General features: G+C 34.8%; 2 protein-coding genes and 1 pseudogene across 2 annotated transcripts; 1 reads left to right on the plus strand and 2 right to left on the minus strand.

The window, feature by feature from the left end:
- Window positions 1–455: 455 nt before the first annotated feature.
- On the plus strand, window positions 456–3662 carry LOC127900023 (uncharacterized). The gene is made up of 2 exons (XM_052434338.1): window positions 456–2661; window positions 2851–3662. The coding sequence occupies exons 1-2, from the start codon at window positions 456–458 to the stop codon at window positions 3660–3662; spliced, it is 3018 nt and encodes a 1005-aa protein (XP_052290298.1).
- A 2416-nt stretch (window positions 3663–6078) lies between these two features.
- LOC102631137 (linoleate 13S-lipoxygenase 2-1, chloroplastic-like) lies at window positions 6079–12327 on the minus strand (annotated as a pseudogene).
- Window positions 12328–15396: 3069 nt separating this feature from the next.
- On the minus strand, window positions 15397–21216 carry LOC102625997 (linoleate 13S-lipoxygenase 2-1, chloroplastic). The gene is made up of 9 exons (XM_006494210.4): window positions 20809–21216; window positions 19667–19938; window positions 18782–19019; window positions 18182–18511; window positions 18008–18093; window positions 17486–17596; window positions 17073–17374; window positions 16725–16991; window positions 15397–16362 (listed from the first exon to the last, which is right to left on the minus strand). The coding sequence occupies exons 1-9, from the start codon at window positions 21134–21136 to the stop codon at window positions 15603–15605; spliced, it is 2694 nt and encodes an 897-aa protein (XP_006494273.1). The 5' UTR covers window positions 21137–21216; the 3' UTR covers window positions 15397–15602.
- Between the last annotated feature and the right edge of the window lie 2284 nt (window positions 21217–23500).

Genomic DNA, 23500 nt, shown 5'->3' on the forward strand with positions numbered 1-23500 from the left:
TTGGTATTCTGCGGAATCAACAAGTCTTAATCTCTAAATTCGCGGTATTCTTTTGAATCAACGTGAATTTAGTTGTTCTTTTGTTCCGGTATTCTCTAAAATTAACGGAATATTTTGAACATTAAACTTCCGCTGCATCAGTTTGGTATCAGAGACAAAACCTGGTATTACTCATCTAATCCCATCTACCACCAAACGTTTTCCTTTCTCCTTTTTGTTTTTTTCCGTTTAGTTTAAAATAAAAACAAAAAAACGAAAAAAAACACCACTTTTTCAGACAAACCACCACCACTATTTTACCAACCCAAAATCTTTTAGATCCACCCACCCTTACTCGATTTCTGACCACCATCATCGGCAATCTAAAACTTTTTGCTTAATTACAGTTTCGGCCTAAAATTTTTATTTACTTTCAGTTTAACCCCACTACCTTTTTAAACTCGAAATTGAAAAAAATGCCTCCAAGAAAAGCTCGTGATGCTCATACTACAACTTACAATCAAGAAGATGTTTCGAAAGATGAATCCCTGGCTAGTATGACAGCCAGAATTGATATATTAGCTGCACAAATGGCACGAATAGCAGAGTTACTTGACGAACGCCATTGTACTCCAGAACGTGAAGACAAATCAAGTGGAAGCTTTGCTAACCCATTCTCTGGGCGTCGACCTAGAACTGAGTCTATTGATGACAGAAGATGGGAATCTGGGTTGAGAATTGACATTCCCGAATTTCAAGGAAGTGGCCGACCTGAAGAATTATTAGACTGGATTAACGCCATTGAGGAAGTTTTCAAATACAAAGAAGTTCTTGAAAATAAACTAGTTTTGCTTGCTGCAACTCGATTTCGTGGAAGAGCAGCAGCTTGGTGGCAACAAACTAAGCTCACAAGGATTAGGCAAGGCAAAAAGAAGATTGATTCTTGGGAAAAGTTCAAGAAGCACTTGCGTGGAGCATTCTTGCCTCATAATTACGCCAAACTGTTATACCAACAGCTACAGAATTTAAGGCAAGGTAATCGATCAGTGGATGATTACACTACAGAATTCCATTGGTTGGTGGCACGCAATGACTTGACAGAGACAGCAGAACAACAGGTTTCCCGCTACATTGGAGGCCTACGATCTCAATTTCAAGACCAATTAAATTTACTTGACCCATACTCTGTTTCAGAGGCACACCAACAAGCCTTGCAGTTGGAGAATCAATTTAGTCGACGTACTAATGACTCAAGCTTTCGGGGTGCTCGAAGTATTGTTCGTGATAATTCAAACCCGACTTCCCAATTTCGTAATTTCACACCTCCAAATCCTCCAAATAAAACTAGTAAACCTAGTGAAATCGGTCAAAGCAGCAAAACTCAATCCTCGGGTTCGGGATTACGCTGTTTTAATTGCGGAGAAAATGGGCACCGAATGACAGAATGTAAAATGGGAGGAAAATATGGTAAAGGCTTATTCGTAAGCACAAAGGAAAGTGAAGACTACCAGGAGGAAGAAACTGAAGAGTTCGCTGTAGAGCCAACTTTTGATAGTAGTGGTAGCGCTCAATCTGTTGAAGAACATGGTGATAGCGGGCCAATGTTGATCGTGAACCGCACATTCTTCACTCCTAAAGGTCAAGACAAAGACAAGTGGCTACGACAAAATATCTTTCAGACTACTTGCACAATCGGGGGTAAAATATGTCGTATGGTCATAGACTCAGGCAGTTGCGAGAATGTCATTTCGAAAGAAGCCATAACAAAGTTAAATTTAAAGACAGAACCTCATCAAACTCCATACAAGCTCACATGGCTGAAGAAGGGAAATCAAGTGACAGTATCGAAACGTTGCTTAGTTTCCTTATCCATTGGTTCAATTTATAAAGACAAAATTTGGTGTGATGTTGTGGCTATGGATGCTTGTCATCTATTACTGGGTAGACCTTGGCAATATGATCGAAACGTAGTACATGATGGGAAGAGAAATACCTACAGCTTTATGTTTAACAACACCAAGATCGTTCTCCTACCTAACAAGGAGTTTACTCTCCAGCAAGACTTGGGTAATTATTTGTTAGGCAAGAAGCAATTTATAGATGTTGTATCAGAGACAAAGAAAGTCTACATTTTATTGGGAAAAAAGAGTAACGGTGATTCTAAGATTCCTGAAGTTGTGACACCTATTCTGGCAGAATTTCAAGATTTATTCCCCAATGAGCTACCACAGGGTTTACCACCTCTTCGGGATATACAACACCAAATTGATTTGGTACCAGGTTCTACGTTACCAAATCGACCTCATTATCGTATGAGTCCTACAGAACATGAAGAATTAAGGCGCCAAGTGGAAGAGTTACTAGAAAAGGGATTTATTCGTGAAAGTCTTAGTCCCTGTGCAGTTTCTGCTTTATTGACTCCAAAGAAAGATGGTTCTTGGAGGATGTGCGTGGACAGTCGAGCTATCAATAAAATTACAGTTTTATATCGTTTTCCAATCCCTCGATTAGATGACTTGTTAGATCAACTCAGTAGAGCAACAATTTTTACCAAACTTGATTTGAAGAGTGGCTACCATCAAATTCGAATACGGTCTGGAGATGAATGGAAAACAGCTTTTAAAATTCGCGAAGGGTTATACAAGTGGTTGGTAATGCCGTTTGGCTTATCCAATGCTCCGAGTACTTTTATGCGAGTCATGAATCAAGTTCTTCGCCCTTTCATTAGAAAGTTTGTGGTTGTTTACTTCGATGATATACTTATATATAACACCAGTCACGAGTTACATCTACAACATTTGAGAGAAGTGCTTTAAGCCTTAAGAGCAGCAAGTTTATACACAACAGTAAACAAGTGTATTTTCTTAACAGAGAAAGTATTATTTTTGGGATATGTGGTGTCGAAGGATGGTATATCTGTTGACCAATCAAAAGTGGATGCTATTCAAGATTGGCCTCAACCAACTACTTTATCCGCCACCAGAAGTTTCCATGGATTGGCCTCTTTTTACAGGCGATTCATTCCTCATTTCAGTACTATTATGGCACCAATCACGGATTGTATGAAAGGAGGACAATTCTCTTGGACAGAGACAGCTACTAAGGCATTCAAGATTATCAAAGAAAAATTGATTACTGCCCCAGTACTTGCCCTACCAGATTTTTCGCTCACTTTTGAGGTACATTGTGATGCTTCTAAGGTCGGCATTGGAGCTGTTCTTAGCCAACAGGGTAAGCCTATAGCTTATTTCAGTGAGAAGTTAAATAGAGCAAAGGCACACTACAACACTTGTGACGTGGAATTTTATGCAGTAGTCCAAGCGTTAAAACATTGGCGACATTATCTAATTCATAAAGACTTTGTTTTATACACTGACCATGCCGCGTTAAAATACCTCAATAGTCAAGACAAGCTCTCGCACAGACATGCCACGTGGACAACATTCCTTCAACAATTTACTTTTGTGGTGAAGCATACCTCTGGTGAATCCAACCGGGCAGCAGATGCACTTAGTCGACGAACTTCTTTATTGACACAGATGCATAATCGAGTTCTCGGATTTGACACATTTCGAGAGTTATATGCTTCTGATCCTTACTTTGCTCCTATATTAGAAGACGTTGTTGCAGGGTTTCGCTCAGATTATCATTTACATGATGAATTCCTTTTCAAGAGTAATTAGTTGTGTGTTCCTGACTCCAGTTTGAGATTGAAAATCATTTCAGAGTTACATAACGAAGGGCACATGGGTCGTGACAAAACTCTGGCTCTAATCGCCAACACTTATTTTTGGCCTACTATGAGGCGTGAAGTCTATCACTATGTCGAGACTTGTCGCATTTGTCAAGTTTCCAAGGGTGCAGCAACTAATGCTGGATTATATATGCCGCTGCCGATTCCAACACAACCTTGGGCTGACATTAGCATGGATTTTGTTTTGGGATTACCCCGCACTCAGAGGGGTATGGATTCAATATTTGTTGTTGTTGACCGATTCTCAAAAATGGCTCACTTCATTACTTGCAAGAAGACTACAGACGCTTTGACTGTTGCTCGCCTATTCTTCAAGGAAATCTATCGATTACATGGTTTACCAAGTTCTATAGTATCTGACCGGGATACACAATTTCTTAGCCATTTTTGGAAGACATTATGGAAGTTGACTAATACTCGCCTGAATTTTAGTAGTGCTTACCACCTACAAACAGATGGTCAAACTGAAGTTGTCAACCGCTCTTTAGGAAACCATCTACGTAATCTAGTTAGCGATAACTTGAAGATGTGGGATCAGAAGTTATATCAAGTCGAGTTTACTTATAACCGTGCAGTTAAGCGTAGTACTGGTTTAAGCCCTTTTCAGGTGAATTACGGATATAATCCACGAGCTCCTATCGACTTGGCTCCAATTCCAGATTTAGTTCGCAAAAGCGGTAAAGCAGAAGACTTTATTGAGCAGCTTCAGAAGATTCATGAAACTACGCAAGAGTCTTTGAAACAGACGACCGAAGGTTATAAAATTATGGCAGACAAAAAGCGTCGACCTTTAAAGTGTCGACCTTTAGAATTTCAAGTAGGAGATCTTGTTTGGGCTATCCTAACTAAAGATAGATTCTCAGTTGGTGAGTACAACAAGCTTTCTGCCAGGAAAATTGGCCCTTTGGAGATTATCGAGAAGATAAATCCTAATGCATACAGATTAAAGCTTCCTAGTCATATCTGCACCGCAGATGTCTTTAATGTCAAGCATCTTATTCCTTACAGAGGTGATCATGATGAAGATATTATTGCTGACAATCCAAATTCGAGGGCGAATTCTCTTCACCCTGGGGGGAATGATGAAGAGTAGGAATCCATATTATACTAGGATTAGTTTCCTTATTAATTAAAGTTTAAGACTTTTAAATTCCTTTCTAATTTAGAATTTTGTTTCCCTTTCAATTTAGGATTTTGTTTTACTTCATGAATTAGGATAATTACTACTACTATAAATAGCTCCCTCTTGTAGCCTTTGAGGGCAGAGAATTTGGAGTTCAATAATATTTTAATTTTCAAATCTCTTTGTGAGTATTTGAACAGTTAATTCTTGGTATTCTGCGGAATCAACAAGTCTTAATCTCTAAATTCACATTGATTCCGGTATTCTTTTGAATCAACGTGAATTTAGTTGTTCTTTTGTTCCGGTATTCTCTAGAATCAACGGAATATTTTGAACATTAAACTTCCGCTGCATCAGATGGCAATGCTCCGAAATGGGCTGATTTCGTCAAACGATCGACCACAACCAAAATAACTTCAAATCCTTTAGAATTGGGTAGCCCCGAAATAAAATCTATAGTCAATAATATGTTTCTATCAGTAGCAATCTATTGTTTTGAACGTGCCAATGATGTCTGTTCGCTTAATAATAATATATATACTGGAACATATTATAAATTGTAAACTTAAATAACTTACATACCTCCACCTCCAGTCATTGATGTTCAAATTAAATTTGAAAAATACTTAGAATCTTCTAACTTATTCCTCTATATAGCCTTTTGATTTGATGGATAATTCACAGGAAAAATTTTTATTGGTTAAGATAGGGACTGTTAGTATTTATAAGGGACCTTACCTTACTCACTTCCTTCCATTAAGAAATTTTTTAAATTATTCTTATCTTGTTTTTTAAAAATTTGAAATAATTATTCTCATTATTATCTAATCATAAAAACATGATTAATCTTAATTCATCTCAATTTATGAATGTGAACCACATTAAATAAATGTATGTGACACTTATTTTGAGATTAGTACATATATTAATTTAATGATCATACATGTAGCATATTTATAAACCATATTAAGAACATACATGTAACAATGTTCTTTCTTTTGATCTCATCGAGAGAGAGAAAGAAAAGAGGAATTCCAACATTGAAGAGAGTTCAAGTGGCAAATCAGACACTACCGAGAACATAAAAGTACGTAGAAGCGCTTAGATATATGGAAACAAAATACTAAAATTTAGAAAAATATAACATCTCATTTCTTATATAATAATTTCTTATTGGGACAATAGTACTTGCGATTATCCGCAAGGAGGAGCTTTTAGAACTCTAAATAGATATGCTGTATGGAACTCCTTTTTCGGTCACACCACGTCCCGAAAATGGCTTCAAAAGCTCATAAGGCACCACTCTAGCTCCGTTTCTATTCTTCAATTTCATGTCTGCATTCCTTTCATCGATAATCCCTTCAAGCTCCATCATTCGACCACTAAACCTTTCAAATGCAGCAAAAATAGTTGGATCTTTACCCCATGTCGGCTCCATTTGATTTCCTAAATACTCCTCATCAGGGGAATGGGTCGATAGCACGTCAAGAACAGCCATAACTTGAATAGCTTGCAGCTGGGTGGGGAAGCTCCTCAAAAGTACAACTTGAGGGTTTTCAAGGAAGAATTTCATGTCCTTTTCGGATATTGGTTCCTCAGTGGGCATGTTGGTTCTTGCAATACTTGGCCTGTTAGGGACATAGCCTGCATATGCATATTGCCCAAAGTTTACAGCTGCATGATGACCAGATGCGACCCACACGATAGTCGTGATTATCTCAATTAAATCTTCTGAGGTTTTCAGGGCAGGCCACCATGGTTCATCCTTTTTGTCGGCGTGTCCTACAGTTCGAATTTCAGTCCACCAAGCTTGGAGCTCTTTATCAGACTGTACAAGGCTTTGATCATGATTAGAGCTGGCAAAATTTAACACGACCCGATTACCCGACACGAACACGATACCAATAAATGGGTATGGGTCGTCGAATTTAACACGATTATTAAATGGGCCGGGTCCGGGTCAACATGATTTTTTTCCGTGTCGAGTTAGGATTAAAAATCTTGACCCATTTACCCGATCAATGACCCGATTATATTTTCTATTTTAAAATAATTTACAGATTCTTGTCATCAAAACTCAAATATTAGAGATGATTTTCTTTATTATTTTTATTCTTTAAAAGGATGAATATAGACACAATATTTTATTTATAAAATTTTAAATACATTTAAAGCTTTAATAGTGTAAATGTATAAAATACTGGTAGACATGTATATTTTATAATATTGATATATAATATTATTTACATATATATAATTAAAACCTCAATAGTGTGTGTAATATTTTAGTAGATAGATATATTTTATAATATCGATAAATTATGTATGTATGTATGGATGTATGTATGTATGTGTATACGTATGTATGACAATGTGTAAATATTTGATGTAACTTTTGTTCAATATATAGATATTAAGCGGGTTATTGGATAACCCGATTATTTTTCCGTGTCGGGTTTGGGTCTCAATATTTTGACACGATTATTAAATGGGTCGGGTTTGGGTCGACCTAAATTTGACACGACACGAACACGACCCGATGACCCGTTTTGCCAGCTCTAATCATGATAGTAGTGATTCACATACTCAGTTACCCATTTTTTTAGGGCGAACCAAAGATTGAGACCATCATTGGCATAAGGATAGTCTTCAATTGTAAGCTTTAGGCCATTTGGAGCAGTTGGATCATCAACAGCCATTCCTCTAGGTAGCCAAAAGGAAAAAAACTTAAATTCAGATAACTTGTGTGATAAGGACACACCTTTGAAGAAATGGAAAAGAGCAATCATATTTAAACAGAAAAATTTATCCGAACACAGACAAAAATAAGGTAATTCACATAAGCATTAGACTTATATGACTTACCTTTTAATTAGGTCTTTCGGCAATGCTTCATAGTCAAATCGCCATAGCTGGTCATAGACAGCAGAGCTAAGCTCTATAGAGTATTTTTAAAGGTGAGAATGCGCTTTCAATTGTTCCACCAGCATTAATAAGCGATTCTCGAGCTAAAGTATTAGTCTCCATTGTGTACCGCAGATGAGGTTTCAGCAATGTACATATTGGATGCATCGCGCTGAGATGCCGAGTGGTAGCAGTTACGTAAGGTTCTGTGCAAGCATGAGTTCTTAACCTGCCAATGTGAATGCAGTTTGTCAAATAATCCTTTTTTTTTTAAATGTCGAAGCTGCAGAAAAAATTGAAAAAGGGTAACAACGTACCAATGACTAACGAGCTGGTGATAACCGGAATCATGAGCAAGGACATGAGCTTTGGCTAACCTCCAAAGCCAGCTTTCTGTAGATTGCCAACTGGGCTGAAACGCTTGTTTCCACTGTGGCTGACCGTTCATTGGCGGCCGAGTAAGCTCAATGACCAATGGTCTCAATGTGCCTTCCGAGGTCAAGAAGAATAGTGTGCGAGATCTATACAACGTTGTGCCTTCAAGCTGTCTCACCTTTTCCACATATGGTAGTAATAGGTCATTGTAGTCTAAGATGAACAACTTCTTTTGTTCTATAGCCTTCATAAAAACGAAAGTTTACAAGTTTAGTTTACAAATTAATTAAAGAGAAACAAATGTTGTTGTTCTTTTGTTTTTCTTGTTTTTAAAATTATATATGCATACCTCAGCAACAGTTATGTCGCCTCCCATTAGTTTCTCAACCCTTTCTGTAGTGATTGCTGATTCTGGTGGACCATAGATTGCAGGGTCGAGTGTACTTTCTAGTGGCCATTTCTGCATCATTCAAAGCAATTTTACTTAATTCGATTCACTTATGCTGTGAATAGCTTTTAGGCTAAGTATATAATTTGCGAAAATTCTCGAGTCATTAGCTGACTTTTGACCATGAGTCTAGAGTTTTTATTGTAATGGACATTGGAGATAAATTGAAAAAAATTAACCCCTTCTGGACTCTGTAGTATACTCTTATTAACTAGTCATATGTTCCCTAAGGAGATGTTGGTTCATGCAAAGAAGGAAATGGGAAGAATTATTTCAACCTAATATAGAGGTTTGGATGGGATGAGGCAATTCCACCCACGGTAAACACCAACCATGACCCCTTATCATTAATCAATCTCAAGAGAAATCGGGCGCAAACCACATTCATGGCGAGCTAAGCTACATTAAGCAGACCAATCTATTAAAACAGAAAACTCGGAGTATTGTACTTTATAAACTACTAACATTGGAATTCGACATTAGCTATTATGTATCATACCGTGACCAACTGTATGGCGCATGGGTTGAGACCAGCTAGAGTCTGCCTTCCAAATTCCTCATCCCTAAACCAAAAGAACTGGTGTCCTGCAATCAAATATATGCAATAAAACATAAATGTGTACGCATTATATATGCTTGATGTTACATGAACGAAAACTAGTTTAATTCTCAGTACTCTCCATTGTTGCAAACTTCAAAATATGTTTAGCTAACTGAATCAATTCTGGAAGATTTCTTCCCCAAAATTCTTCTTGCTCTTGTGGAGGCAATGCAATTCCTTGGTTGAAGAGAGTGTCTATGGCCGTAAAGTATGGAAAACCTAGATCTTTATTTTCACCAAATGCAGCTTTTATGGCCGGTATCAATCCATGCAACAACGAGTATAATGTCTTGGCGGAAAATGTTGCTTGCTTTATCCTCGAGAATGCTTCATCCCTTGGTACGTAGTTGCTATCGCTCCTTGTCTCTGACTCTGGATCTGTACAGTAATACAAATTAATCAAATCTGGCAAATGCTCCTCTAGCTTGTAAGGTTCGAGCCAAATCTTCTGTTGGATCGTGTATTTTCAAATTACCCAAAAGTTCTTTCTCTATACTCTAAACTTGTGACATGCATGTCATATTAAGTTGTTTTAATGCTAACATATGTGATAAAAAAATTTGGTTTTACACTTAAAATTTCTATCTTATAATTATGGAAGTAATAACACTAAGGAGAAATGATTTGAGCAATTTTCGAAATACAGAGACTAGTTGGGTATCTTTCCAAAGCTTAGGGACTAAATGAAAATATGCTGTAATGAATCTGACAAAATGGTGATAAAAAACAATCGATAAAAGAGACCCGTTTTAATTTACTGTTAATTTTTATCAGTATTCTGTCAGCTCTTCATTTCTTTAACATTTTTCATTATCTACCTGTTGTACAGTGAGGGCGTCCTGTTCTGCAACGCCTAGGATAAGGGTGCTCTTGGCCACCAAGCACAGGTCGTGCAACTCTGGATTGTTATCAGGGTCTCCAAGATCATTGTACACATCATAATCATATATTCTATCATAGGGTTGGCGCTCTCCTTGTCCACTGCCTCTCAAAGAGATGAGCTCTTCATCCCTTAACCTTGTCAATCCATTGGGTGTTTGTGATGGCAGGTATGACTGATTTTTTTTGGGGGAAAAAAAAAGAGTAGAGTATGACTGTGAGAAAAATTAACTAAATAAAATAAATTCAGATAAAATTTAGCTGTCCAATATATTTTATGGCATAGGAATAGTAGAAGTGTATATGTAGCACAATTGCAATTATAATTACTCTTCTCGGTAAGTGATTTTCGAATTCTTTTCCCTAAATATTTTAGGGCCGAAATATCTCATATTATTGTACTTTCCTCTTGGGGCTTGACCTAGTAGTCTTTCAATAATCCTTTTTTGACCGACCATTCGAGCACAATCTTGGGGAGAGAAGGTTAATTGAAAAGAAAAAAGAAAGAAAGATGGGAATAAAAATCAATTTGCACTCCATCCCTCATTTTTTATTTTTTATTTTAAAATAAAAAGGTGACAGAGTATTACGAAAATATTAACAGTTAAGAGGTTAAACCCAAAATTGGGGAGGAAAAAGTGACAATCCACTAAAAATCAAAACTGACCTTATTAGTAAAGAAAACTCTCTTTTGCGCGTCGATGGCTAATGGCTGAACCCATGAATCACATGTTATGTTCATAGGACCATCTAAGAAACCATCAAGAACAACATCCTTCAAGTACATCTCTTTTTGGTTCTCATGTTGAACCAAAATGCCACCAACATCTCCGAAACTTGATGGAACTTCAAATTCTGCCTCATATCTAATGTTAAACAGATCAACGCCCGCTACGCTCGCATAAACATTAATGGTTGGTTTCTCTGATCCATCTGCAAAATAATATAATTCAAATATATATTATAGCACAAATGTTGTTAATTATTTTAATATAAAATTTTTTATAATCTATTTTCAATTTCCTTATTTTGTCGAAACTGTCTTTACACTAACATACATGTTTTTAATTGACTAAACGCTTTTTTCAAAGAGTAATAATTTACTTCTCCAGTAATCTCTTAAGAAATTGCATCCTAAATTATATATACGTGACATTTAATAAATAAATGACATATCAATTGAAATAAATTTTATTAGAAAATTATTGAAAAATATAGAATTATTGTTTTTGAAAACAATATTATAAGTTGCCATAAAGTATTAATAAGAGCATTATTATATTCTCCCTATAATTTCCATTTTCTAATTGTCTACCACCCTCTGCAATTGTCAAAATACCTCATTTCCATCTTTTAGATTGGGGAAAAAAAAAATTCGTCCGAGAGATAAAGATTATTCTGAAAATTGTAGGGAGCTAAATGATAAAATTTTAAAGTTCTAGAGGAGAAAATCAGAATCTCCTTTCTTTGAAAGGTTTTGAAGGTGGGTAATGCAAGAGTAATGGGGGTTTTTAAGTCGAATCACATGGGTGAGAAGGGGATTTATTTCTAGCATGCTAGTACTAACATTGAAGAAAAAGAATAATAGGATGAAACTTCTGAAGGGAAAAAAAGGCAAAACAGCCCGATCCGGTACTTACTGGAATCAAGCTCTGCACAAACAAGCCCCAAGAAGAGTGGTTTTTCAAAATAAGTCACATCTTCTCTATTATTTGAGCGAGTACCACCTAATATAGTACGTTTCACAGTGACAACAGCCTTAACTTTGACAGAGACAACAGAAGGAGCAGTTGCTCCTGCGATAGCTTTGATGTTATTACTAGCAGAAAACCCAACTCTGATTTTGAGTGATTTTTGGAATGAAGGGCTTGAATGAACTGGAAGAAAAGCACGGCCGTTTCCATGGAGAAATGGCTTGGAAAATGGAATTAGGGTTTTGATGGACCGAGACCGGTGAACTTGTTGGTTAAGAATCTTTTTTTGGCTGTCGAGTTAAGTGAATCTTGGCAGACAAATGCACTCTTTATATAGAAAGTCGAAAAGAAAGAGAAGGCGGTGAACATGAGCTTCATTAGTAATTAATTATGGCACTGAATAATGAAGTGAATGGGGGACAAGTTTCGAAAAGAATAAGCTTGGCTTTAATTTAGTCCAGAAAAGTTTTTGTACGGGTGTGGATTTCTGTTGTTTGTATAAGGTGCTGAAGTTTGAATGAGCGACTACCGAGATGTTGGAAGCACATTGCAAAATAAGCCAGTGCTCATATTTCTAAAATAAAAATACTAAAGTTTTTCTTTTGAATTTTTGTAGAGAGTTATTTATACTCAAATCAGGAGTTTGGCAAACTCATCACCTAAGTTCTTTGTGTTTTCAATTTCGTCAATCAAGTCCCTGTAAATTTGAATGTTATGAGGGCATTTGAGGTGTATTACTAACAAAAGTGTTTGTAATACCTACTAACGATACAGATCATGTATGATTAATTTTAATAATAAATTAGTTAATGATATCATATTAACATTGGCGACCCTAATATTTGGATCCCTATTTGTACTCTGGTTATATATATTATTCATTACTGAATGATGAATTTTGTAACTATTAAAATTATTATTATATTTTTCACATCAATGAGGATATAAATTGTGATCCAAATAAATTGAGATCATGATAAAACTTATCCAAATATAATTAATTTTAATATTAAATTAGTTAACAATAATGTTGGAAGTCCTAATATTTAAATTTTTATTTCTACTTATAGTTACATATATCACTCATTAGTAAATGCAAAATTATTATTATATTTTTCACATCAGTCAGAATATAAATTAAGTAAATAGCATTATTCTTTAGTTAATTATAATTTTTTTCAGTAAAGTAATTAGATGCTATGTTTAGTCATAGGGATACTGAATTGAATTAATCATGTCATGAGTCAAAAATAACAAATCGGTGCAAAATGATTTTCAACTTAATTAGTGGGAGGAAGTACTATATATAACTAAAGTTTTACATTGACACTAAGTTTTCTACTACTATATTATAAATATATTTCATGATTGTGTAGAAGTTTTAAAATGATCACGTGATGAGATTGATCCGATTTTTGAAGAAAATATTCTATAGTTGTCTGTAGAGTTGTCTTGTGACGTGGGATCAAATCTTGAAATATATATATATAGATATTATTTTTAATTCATACCTCGAGAAAGGATCGAATATTTTTTTGAAAGAAAATAATAATAACGTCACGATAAACCTTCAGAAGGTGTGACGTCCAGTGTCCAGTGTCCAGTGATGCAAGCCCAATCTAACAATTATAACAATAATTGAGGCCACCGACTCTTATGAATAATTGTACCTCTCCCATTAAGGGGTGACATAATTGCCGCTGTTCGGTCTGGGCCGATCTGAGCCCGTTCGACTTTTAGCCCGGTATACTTGGGCCAGGCTAAGGCTTCAAGTGGTAGACCAACACCGTGCAAGACACAGTCCTGGGCTTGCCTGAACCTACACTTCCATAAGAAAGTCTCGGGTAGGTCTAAGGACAGGCAAAAGTAAACAATAAAAAATTGGGTGGTGATATTTCATCCCCTCATTTTATCTCATTGACTCTTAATTTTAGATTTATACAGTATATTTTTAAAAATACCTTTACTTAAAAGAACTTTTTTTTTTTATTTCACTTTCTCTCTTCTCTTAATTAAATTCAAAACCCATATAGTGAAACTATAAAATTGAATTCACAGTCACAAAGCATCGTGACAAATTTCAAACTAGAATTGAACCATTTTTTTATTTTTTTTCTAAAGGAACCAAATTAAAGCTTCTAGCTTCATTTCAAGTTTCAATCATGCAAAATTCATCAAATAAATATTAAAATCCTTATTAAGTAGCAAAAGAGATCAACAATTATTTGACAATAATTTATACAAATTAACATTTATTAATTATTAAAAAAAGATTATATTAAAAAAGATTATATTAAAAAAGATATTGGTGGTACCTGAGTAAGCGAGTGAATGCAAAGGAGATGAGAGTGAAAGGAAAGAAAAAAATGTTTATTTATTAATAACTGTAATTTTGGAAATAAGTGGTATTAACTAAATAATGAGGACTACTAGGAAGATCTAAAGGGTTAAATATCATTACTCTAAAAAATAACATTTTTTTAATTATTAATTTACAGATTTCATGAAACCCAGCATATTTCATGCACATTAATAGATTTCTTCATCCAACCTAGCCAATTGCATAACATCCTAAGTCTCCCATGCTTTCTTCGAGGAGGTTGCTCCAGTAATATTTTCAAAAGCATCTTTATTTAATGATTAAGATGAGATACTTTGCTTTATTCTATTTCTTTTTCAAGTCTTTCAAATTCTCCTTTTATACTGTAGTTAAAGTAGCTTCATTTTTTAGTATCGTAAAACATTTCACCACGACTTCCCATACATTGTGCGCACCTAATAGAGTCTTTATTTTGATACTCTAGCTGTCAAACTTGTTTTCCTTCAATTGTGGAACTTAAAATGACATCATGCCACCATTTTCCATAATTCATAAATTAAGTGAGAATTTGAAGATTCTAAATGCAAAGATGGATTCGAAACATCGAAAAACCTCTAGAAGGACTTGGACCAAAAATTCAAATTTTGGTCAATGATCAACTGTGGTCAACTATTGGTCAATGACTAACGATCGGCTCAGCTCACTTACTTGGCTCAGTTAGGCTCAAAATAACTCGGCTAGGCTTAGTTTAGTGCGGTTCAACTCAATTTAGATTGGTTCGACTTTGCAAGTCAATTTAGTTTTGGGACATCAAACTTTTGGCGGCGATTGTAGGCGTGTTCGGACTTAGATGGGGCTAATTTTTATGGCTCGCATTCCTCTCGTCAAGCTTTTCAATTTCATATGTTAACTGCTATCTTAAACACCGATTACTAGCTCTGATACCACTTTGTTGGAGAATTTGAAGAATAAAATATAAATTTATACTAGAGAAAGCTCAAGAACATTACAAGAACAATTCACACATTCTTATAAATCACTCTCAGTAGCTTTGTTTTGCTTCTTATGCTTTCTTCTTCTTAGACTTGATACATACAACACAAATGGCGTAGGTATTTATAGTGAGTAGAACACAAACATAATCATAACAATACACATCACCTAACACGTTCCACCAAGCTTTCATCATAGCACCAAACATGCTCTAAAGGAATTCTTTAATGACATTCAAAGCGTAAGCTAATCTTTACGCAATTAAATGCTTTATGGACATAACATTGTAGGGCCATGATTGCGGAGCATAACGATGAAGGGCCATGTACAACTCAAAACCTCATTCAACTTAAATGAATTATTCGTGAGAAACAAGTTTATTGTTTTCAACACTCCTAAGCCTCACATACAACATAAAATTAAACGCATACATCATCACATACAACATAAAATTAAACGCACACATCGTCTTATTTTTTGAAATTTTCTTATTGGCTGAAGTTCCGATCATTTGCATTGACCCTTCTATACTCTAGATAGAGATGCTATATGGAACTCCTTGTCCTGTTACGCCAGGCTCCGAAAATGGCTTCATGAGCTCATATGGCACCATACCAGCTCCAGTTCTATTCTTCAAATTCTCATTCGCGTTTCTTTCATCAATAATCCCTTCAAGCTCCTTCAACCTGCCGCTAAACCTTTCAAATGCAGCCTTTATAACTGGATCATCACCCCATGCTTGCTCCATCTGCTTTCCCAGATACTCCTCATCAGGAGAATGACTCGACAGCGTATCCAAAATAGCCATAACTGTAGTAGCTTGAATCTGAGAAGGGAAGCATTGTAAAAGTACATCTTCAGGTTTTTCAAGGAAGAGCTTCCAGTCTTCATCTGATGGATCTTCAATAGGCATTTTGGTTCTTGCAACAGTAGGCCTGTTAGGGAAATAGCCTCCAAATGTATATTGGCCAAAGTTTACAGCTGCATGGTGACCAGATGCTACCCACGCAATAGTTGTGATTATGTCAATTAAATCTTCAGGGGTCTTCAGAACAGGCCACCATGGTTCATCTTTTTTGTCAGCGTGTCCAACAGTTCGAATTTCAGTCCACCAACTTCGGAGCTCTTCATCGGACTCTACACTGCTTGGGTTAGGATAGTAGTGATTCACAAAGTCAGTAACCCATTGCTTTAAGGCATCCCAGAGATCGAGGCCATCCTTGGCAAAAGGATAGTCTTCAATTGTTAGCTTTATGCCGCGTGGAGCACTTGGATCTTCAACAGCCATTCCCCTAGTTGAAAAAGTGAAAATTGTATGGAATAACTCTATACAGTAAGAGAAGAAATGGGTAATTGATCTTTTAGCTCTTGTAGTTTGAGTCAATTACTTAATTAATATTGTATTTTGAAAAATTTCTCTAAAGATCTTGATTGTATATCTATTTTTATTAAAAATTAATTTAATTTTCATTTATTTCTTATTTGTTACATGTCAGATTTGTTTGAATTTAAGTATATAAGACAGTCGTTATCATGAAAATAACAACTAAGGTGTTCTGAATAATTTTTAAAAATACAAGATTAGCTGAGTAATTAATTGAAATACAAGGACTAAAAGAATTTATATATAGCGAAGAAAAAAGTTAGTGCTTACCTGCTAATGAGATCTTTGGGGAGTGCTTCATGGTCAAACCGCCAATGCTTGTCATAGGCAACCGAGCTGAGTTCCATAGAGTATTTGCCAGGAGAGAATGTGCTTTCAATGATTCCACCAGCATTAACAAGCGCTTCTCGAGCCAAAGCATTGATCTCCATTGTGTAACGGAAGTGAGGTTGCAATAACCTGTTGATTGGATGCATCGCGCTGAGTTGCCGATTGGTCGCAATTATGTAAGGTTCTGTGCAACAATGAGTTCTTAACCTATGAAAATGTTAAGCACCGTTAGATATTACCCTTCAATTGCTTCAACTTGTAATGGAAGAATAGAATGAATATGTATACCAATGACTAACAAGCTGATGATAGCCAGAATCATGAGCGAGGACATGAGCTTTGGCTAGCCTCCAAAGCCAACATTCTGTAGAGTGCCAACTTGGTGTAAATACTTGTTTCCACTGAGGCTTGCCATCCATTGGAGGCCGAGTTAGTTCAATGGCTAGTGGTCTCAATGTGCCACTGGGGTACGAGAAGAATAATGTGCGAGATCCATACAACGTAGTGCCTTTAAGCTCTCTCACTTTTTCCACATATGGAAGTAACAGGTCATGGTAATCCAAGATGAACAACTTCTTTTGTTTTATAGCCTTCATAAAAATAAATAAATTAGTTAATAGTTTTTGTTTAAAGACATATCAAAGAGAAATAAATTATTGCCGGTCGTGATTCTTCATCAACAATCCATATATTTTGTTTACCTCTTCCACGGTCATGATGCCTCCAATTTCTTTTTCAATCAATTCTTTGGTAATTGCTGATTCTGGTGGACCATAGATTTCAGGGTCAAGTGTGCTTCTCAACGGCCATTCCTGCAAGAATTAATTTATCTAATATTAGCATATATTGTTTGCAGGACCCAAAATCTATCGCAGTGCGTTGACTAGCATAAATAGTTCACATGAGTAGTTTAACAAAATTGTAAAAGTGTGCAGCATGGCTGCAAAAGCGCTAAAACGGGGCTGTTGTGGTCATTTTCATTCTAAAAGAAAACTAGTTTCCAGAAGAGTAAATAATGAAAAGCTGGTGATTGAAGCAGGGATAAACTCGTGACGATTTACCTTTTTTTATTAGATTAAATGAGTAAACTAACATTAATTGATTGTTGTTTTTGTCACCATTCCATCTAGTCTAGAAATCATATTTTCCTCTTAAAAACATTTTATATTTTTCCCTTCATATTATTTTTTTGTCTATTGTATATATGATCATGTTAGTCATACCGTGACTAATCGGATGCTGTATGGGTTGAGACCAGCTAGCGTCTGCCTACCAAATTCCTCATCCCTAAACCAAAAGAATTTATCTCCTGCAAAGCAAAAAGTCCATAGTACCTTAATATGAAATTATAAAAATATTCTTACAATGTGAGGAGTCAAAGAGAATTCAATCCTTACTATCCATTGTTTCTGGGGTCTCAAACCGCAAAACTTCTTTGCCTGTATCTTCAATTCCCTTCACCAATCTGGGGAGTATTGTTCTCCATAATGCTTTTTCTTTGAACGTTTCAGGCATGGGCACGTTAACTCCTTCGTTGAAGAGTTTGTCTATAGTTGTGAAGTACGGAAATCCTAGATCAGTGTCAATAATGGCGGTTTCTAATGATGGTACTAATCCATGCAACACCGAGTACAGAGTCTTGGCTGAAAATTGTAGTTGCTTTATCTCCGAGAATGCTTCATCTCTTGGTACGTAGTTGATTAAGGTCCTCGACTCCGAAGCCGGATCTGCAATAGGGAAGGTACACAGGCTCAGATCTACATTGTGATCGAAAGATGAAAAAGGGAAATATTGCTTGATTGAGGTAATTAATCTTTTTTTATTAGTAATGATTGGTGACAAGTAATCATCATGTTGATTCCGAAAGATTGACATAAAATATATGCAAATGTTGCAAAGTTTTCTCGTTCGTGTTTCATGTTACCAAACCTTGAAAAAAAAATGACTGAATTTTATATGAAAATTAATGGAGTAAAGAGAAATAAGTCATATTCAACCTGTCTCACAAGGTGGGCGTCCAGTTCTACAACGCCTAGGATAAGGGTGCTCTTTGCCACCAAGCACCGGTCGTGCCAACTCGGAACAAAAATCAGGGACTCCGAGATCATTGTACACGTCATAATCGTAAATTCTATCATGAGTTTTGCGCTCTCCTTGTCCGTCTCCTCGCAGATTAAGAAGTTCTTCAGCTCTTAGCCTCGTCAATCCATTAGGGGTTTGTGAAGGCAAGTATGACTAAGTCCCCCCACCCCAAAAAAAGAAAAAGCATTTGAGAAAATACGATTAATGTGACAATAATAACATGTATATTTATGCACATATGTACATATTTACAGGGGGATGACTGATAAAGAGATAAAAAAATAAAGGATAAAATAATTAAAACCCCCCTGTAGTTCCTTTCAATAAGTATATCATTTCTTTATCCCCATTTTAAAACTCGTCAAAACTCTCATGCCGTTGAAAGACAGTTAACTTTCAACTTCTTTTTTTTTTTATCTTTTGCTATTTTTCCGCTGACTTAGAATAACCTACCATTGATCATTGAATTTTTTTAGAGATTAGTAAAAGACACAACAACTAAATAATAAGTTATCAGTTTTTTAATTAGGAAAAGGGACTTTGATGAATTTGTGGGTTCCAATTAGTTTAGTTGGTAAAATCTCTTGAGTAGTAATAAGAGATCTGTTCAAATTCTATTACATGTGTTCGGATTGGAAAAGGAATTGAGTTGCCATTATACAAGAATTAAAAAAGATTTTGATATGTTTTAAAACATGAGGGAGAAATGATATATTTCGACAAGATTTTTTTTTTGGCTTTTTTATCTCTGTTTATAAAATTGTAGTGCATAAAAAGCAAGCATAAGATCCGAAACTGACCTTGTTTGTAAAGAAAATTCTCTTCTGTTTGTTAACGTGCTTTGACTGAACCCATGAACCACATGTTATGTTCACAGGACCATTCCGGGGACCATCCAGAACAATATCATTCAAATACATCTCTTTGTGGTGCTCATTTTCCACCAATATGGCACCAACTTCTCCAAAACTTGGTGGAACTTCGAATTTTGACTCGTATATTATGTGTCCGTCCTTATCCTCGCCCGCTCTGTGTGCAAAACCTTTGATGGTGGGCTTCTCTGCTCCCGTCTCTGAATATATATTTATTTGGACAAAATACGTATTTGCAGTCATTATTTTAACGAACAAACAAAATGGTAAGTGAATATGCAAAAAATTTATTTCCCAACAAAAAAAATATTGATATCCGAATTTTCTTAGCGGTGTTTACTTCAAAGGAAAAGTCATAAAAAACTTAAGGTTTACTAAGATGTATAAGTGGACTATTTGCTAGCCGATGAAGCACCACGTAATTGATCTTCTCTTCCTTAGCTGAAATTGTCAGTCTTCTATCTGAACCAGTCTTAGTCAAGAAGTCATATAGACTCCTTTTTTGAAAATTATTTTAAGATTAAATAAAACCATAGTCAAAGAGAGTAATTATCCAAAAATAAGTATTGTGACCAAAAAACATGTCTGTAATATTTTTAAAACTAAAGTGGTCTATGTGTATATTTCTACAAATCCTGAGGTTCTTGATCGCTTTTTCCTCTTTATTTTATGAAAATAATAGTTCGTTTGGTCTCTTTGAGTTGGTTTGTCCTCACTTGTTGGAGCAAGAGGTTAAGGGCAATAAAAACTACTAACAATTGAAAAATTTTTGTGTAACAATAAAAGATAGTATTGATTTTAGATTACCCCATTTTGAATTAAATATTTTCAAATCACACTCTTTAGTTTTAAAAATCTCAATTTATCTCTTTTTTTTTTAAGAAGACAAAAAGAAATTAATCCATCCATTCTTATTTTTCCTTTATGTTTGGAATAAAAATAGAGATAAATTAAGGTTTTTTTTTTTTTTAAAAAAAGAGTAATTTGAAGATAGTTAAGAGGAAAATAATTCAAAATTTACCAGAAAAGAAAACAGTAATGATCTGATTTATATAATTTAAATTCCTTACTAGGATCAAGCTCAGCGCTAACAAGCTCCAGCAGGAGTGATTTACCAAACATATCCTTTACATCGTCTACAAAACCTGAGACAAGACCACCAACAGAGGGTTTAATAGTGACAAAAGCCTTAACTTGGGTAGACTTTTGAGTAAAAGTTGTTATTGCTTTGATATTCACACTAGGAGATATCCCAATTCTAATTTTGGGTATATTTTTTATTGAACTACTTGACTGAAGTGCACGAAAAGCATGAAAATTTCCCCGGAGAAATGGCTTGGATAATGGAACTAGGGGTTTGAGAGATTGATGAGACTGATGGACTTGTGGCTTCAACATTCTTTCAGGAGTATAGGATATGCTTGATACTTAATTTTCTTGGCTAGCTCTGTGATGCTGAAGTGCAGAAGAATCCACTATTTTTATAGAGAGTTGGGGAAAGAGGAGAAATGAGAGGAAAGCATGGCGGCATGGGCTTCATTTACTCCATTGAAATAAGGGAGTTTAACGCATACCTCCCATCTGGCTTTTCACAATACCAAATAGATAGAAGTTTTGTTTTAATTAACACTTACACCCTACAGGTAACAAAATTGTTAGTCGACCATTGTGAGAAGGGTAAGTTTGTAATTTCACAATGTAGCAACGTCAACATTCGTGTATTCCGTTTGTTGTTTGTAACAATCTCATAGAAAAGACTCGAGAGTGTAAACAATAATTGTTGGTTAAATATGCACGAAGACGATTCAGTGATTAAAAAAGGCGGAACTGCATATATTAAGTAAAAATTTCAAAAAAAAAAAATTATCACATTTTTATATAAATTTCACTATTTTACTAAGATAAAGAAAAAAATTTTAAGTCATTTAAGAGTTTATTAGCTCCAACTCTTCAGGGGATGAAAATATAATTAATGATGATAAATCTTAGATCTGTTATTATGAGAAACGACAGGGGATATATTGTTAAAATTCATTGAGATAATTTGTTGTGTCAGAAGATAGCTTTTAGAAACCCAATGCAATGAGTGGGAATGGAGTCCGATCCGTTTCTGTGCAGGGTATGGTTGCCTTCAATGATTCCATTAATTGTATTAGAAATTATTTGAAAAGGGAAATAGATATTTTGGGTCCTTTTAAAAATTGTTTTTATAGAGTAATAGTCTAGTAAGCAACGGTGCTCATTAGATGATCAGTGAAAATGTCACGTAGTTATCTCTGGGATTTATCCCCGCCATAACCTAAAGATTAGGTATGTATCCAACTACACCTCCATAATTCAATTTTTTTTTTTATATACCATTTTCAATATGCAATTACAGAATTACCTCAATTTAATTCTTTAAATTTCAAAATCTACCTTTACGAGCTACCATACACAACGCCTGCTGCTGCAAGTTCATGCTCTTGTTGTTGCAAGTTCATCCACCACATTAAAGGCTACAAAATCACTGAATTAAAGGCTGGAAATTCATCGAACTAAAGGTCATTAACTACATTTACACTTGATTTTTACTTTATAAAGAGAATTTATGGTGCATAATTGTTAGGGTTATATTCATTAGGGTTTTAAAAAACAAATTAGCCACATGATTTTGATCATTATCTTGCTTATTTACTGATAATCTTTCTTGCTGGTAATGTAATGAAGCTTCTTGAACTTGTGGATTTGAAATTGAAGAGAGTGATTTCATGGCTCTTTAATAATGGTTGTGGAGTTCCTAATTAAATATTCATAGAGAATTGGATAAAATAAATATTATCCTTATGAATACTCGGTTATGGCTACACTAGTTTATGCATTAGATCTTTATATAATTTTACTTCTTGTTTGTAGTTGAACTTCATCCATGGGAATTATATATCAATTTTCTTCAGCTGCGTATGCATTCATTATGCTACAATCTGGGTTTTCTCTATTATTTGCTATAGAACCTTTATTTTACAATTCTAATTTATTAACAATTTGCTATTTGTTTCAGCATAAAACTATTGATAGTACACTATTAATAAATTTGTTTTTCATGAGGGCATTTGAGGTGTATTATTAACAAAAGTGCTTGTAATACCTACTAACGATACAGATCATGTATGATTAATTTTAATGATAAATGAGTTAATGATAACATATTAACATTGGCGACCCTAATATTTGGATCCCTATTTGTACTCTGGTTATATATATTATTCATTATTGAATGATGAATTTTGTAACTATTAAAATTATTATTATATTTTTCACATCAAGGAGGATATAAATTGTGATCCAAATAAATTGAGATCATGATAAAACTTATCCAATATAATTAATTTTAATATTAAATTAGTTAACAATAATGTTGGAAATCCTAATATTTAAATTTTTATTTCTACTTATAGTTACATATATCACTCATTATTGAATGTAAAATTATTATTATATTTTTCACATCAGTCAGAATATAAATTAAGATGCAAATAGCATTATTCTTTAGTTAATTATAATTTTTTTTAGTAAAGTAATTAGATGCTATGTTTGGTCATAGGGATACTCAATTGAATTACTCATGTCATGAGTCAAAAATAACAAATCGGTGCAAAATGATTTTCAACTTAATTAGTGGGAGGAAGTACTATATATAACTAAAGTTTTACATTGACACTAAGTTTTCTACTACTATATTATAAATATATTTCATGATTGGGTAGAAGTTTTAAAATGATC

The sequence above is a fragment of the Citrus sinensis genome, chromosome 2 (assembly GCF_022201045.2).
Source record: "Citrus sinensis cultivar Valencia sweet orange chromosome 2, DVS_A1.0, whole genome shotgun sequence".
Classification (NCBI taxonomy): Eukaryota; Viridiplantae; Streptophyta; class Magnoliopsida; order Sapindales; family Rutaceae; genus Citrus; species Citrus sinensis.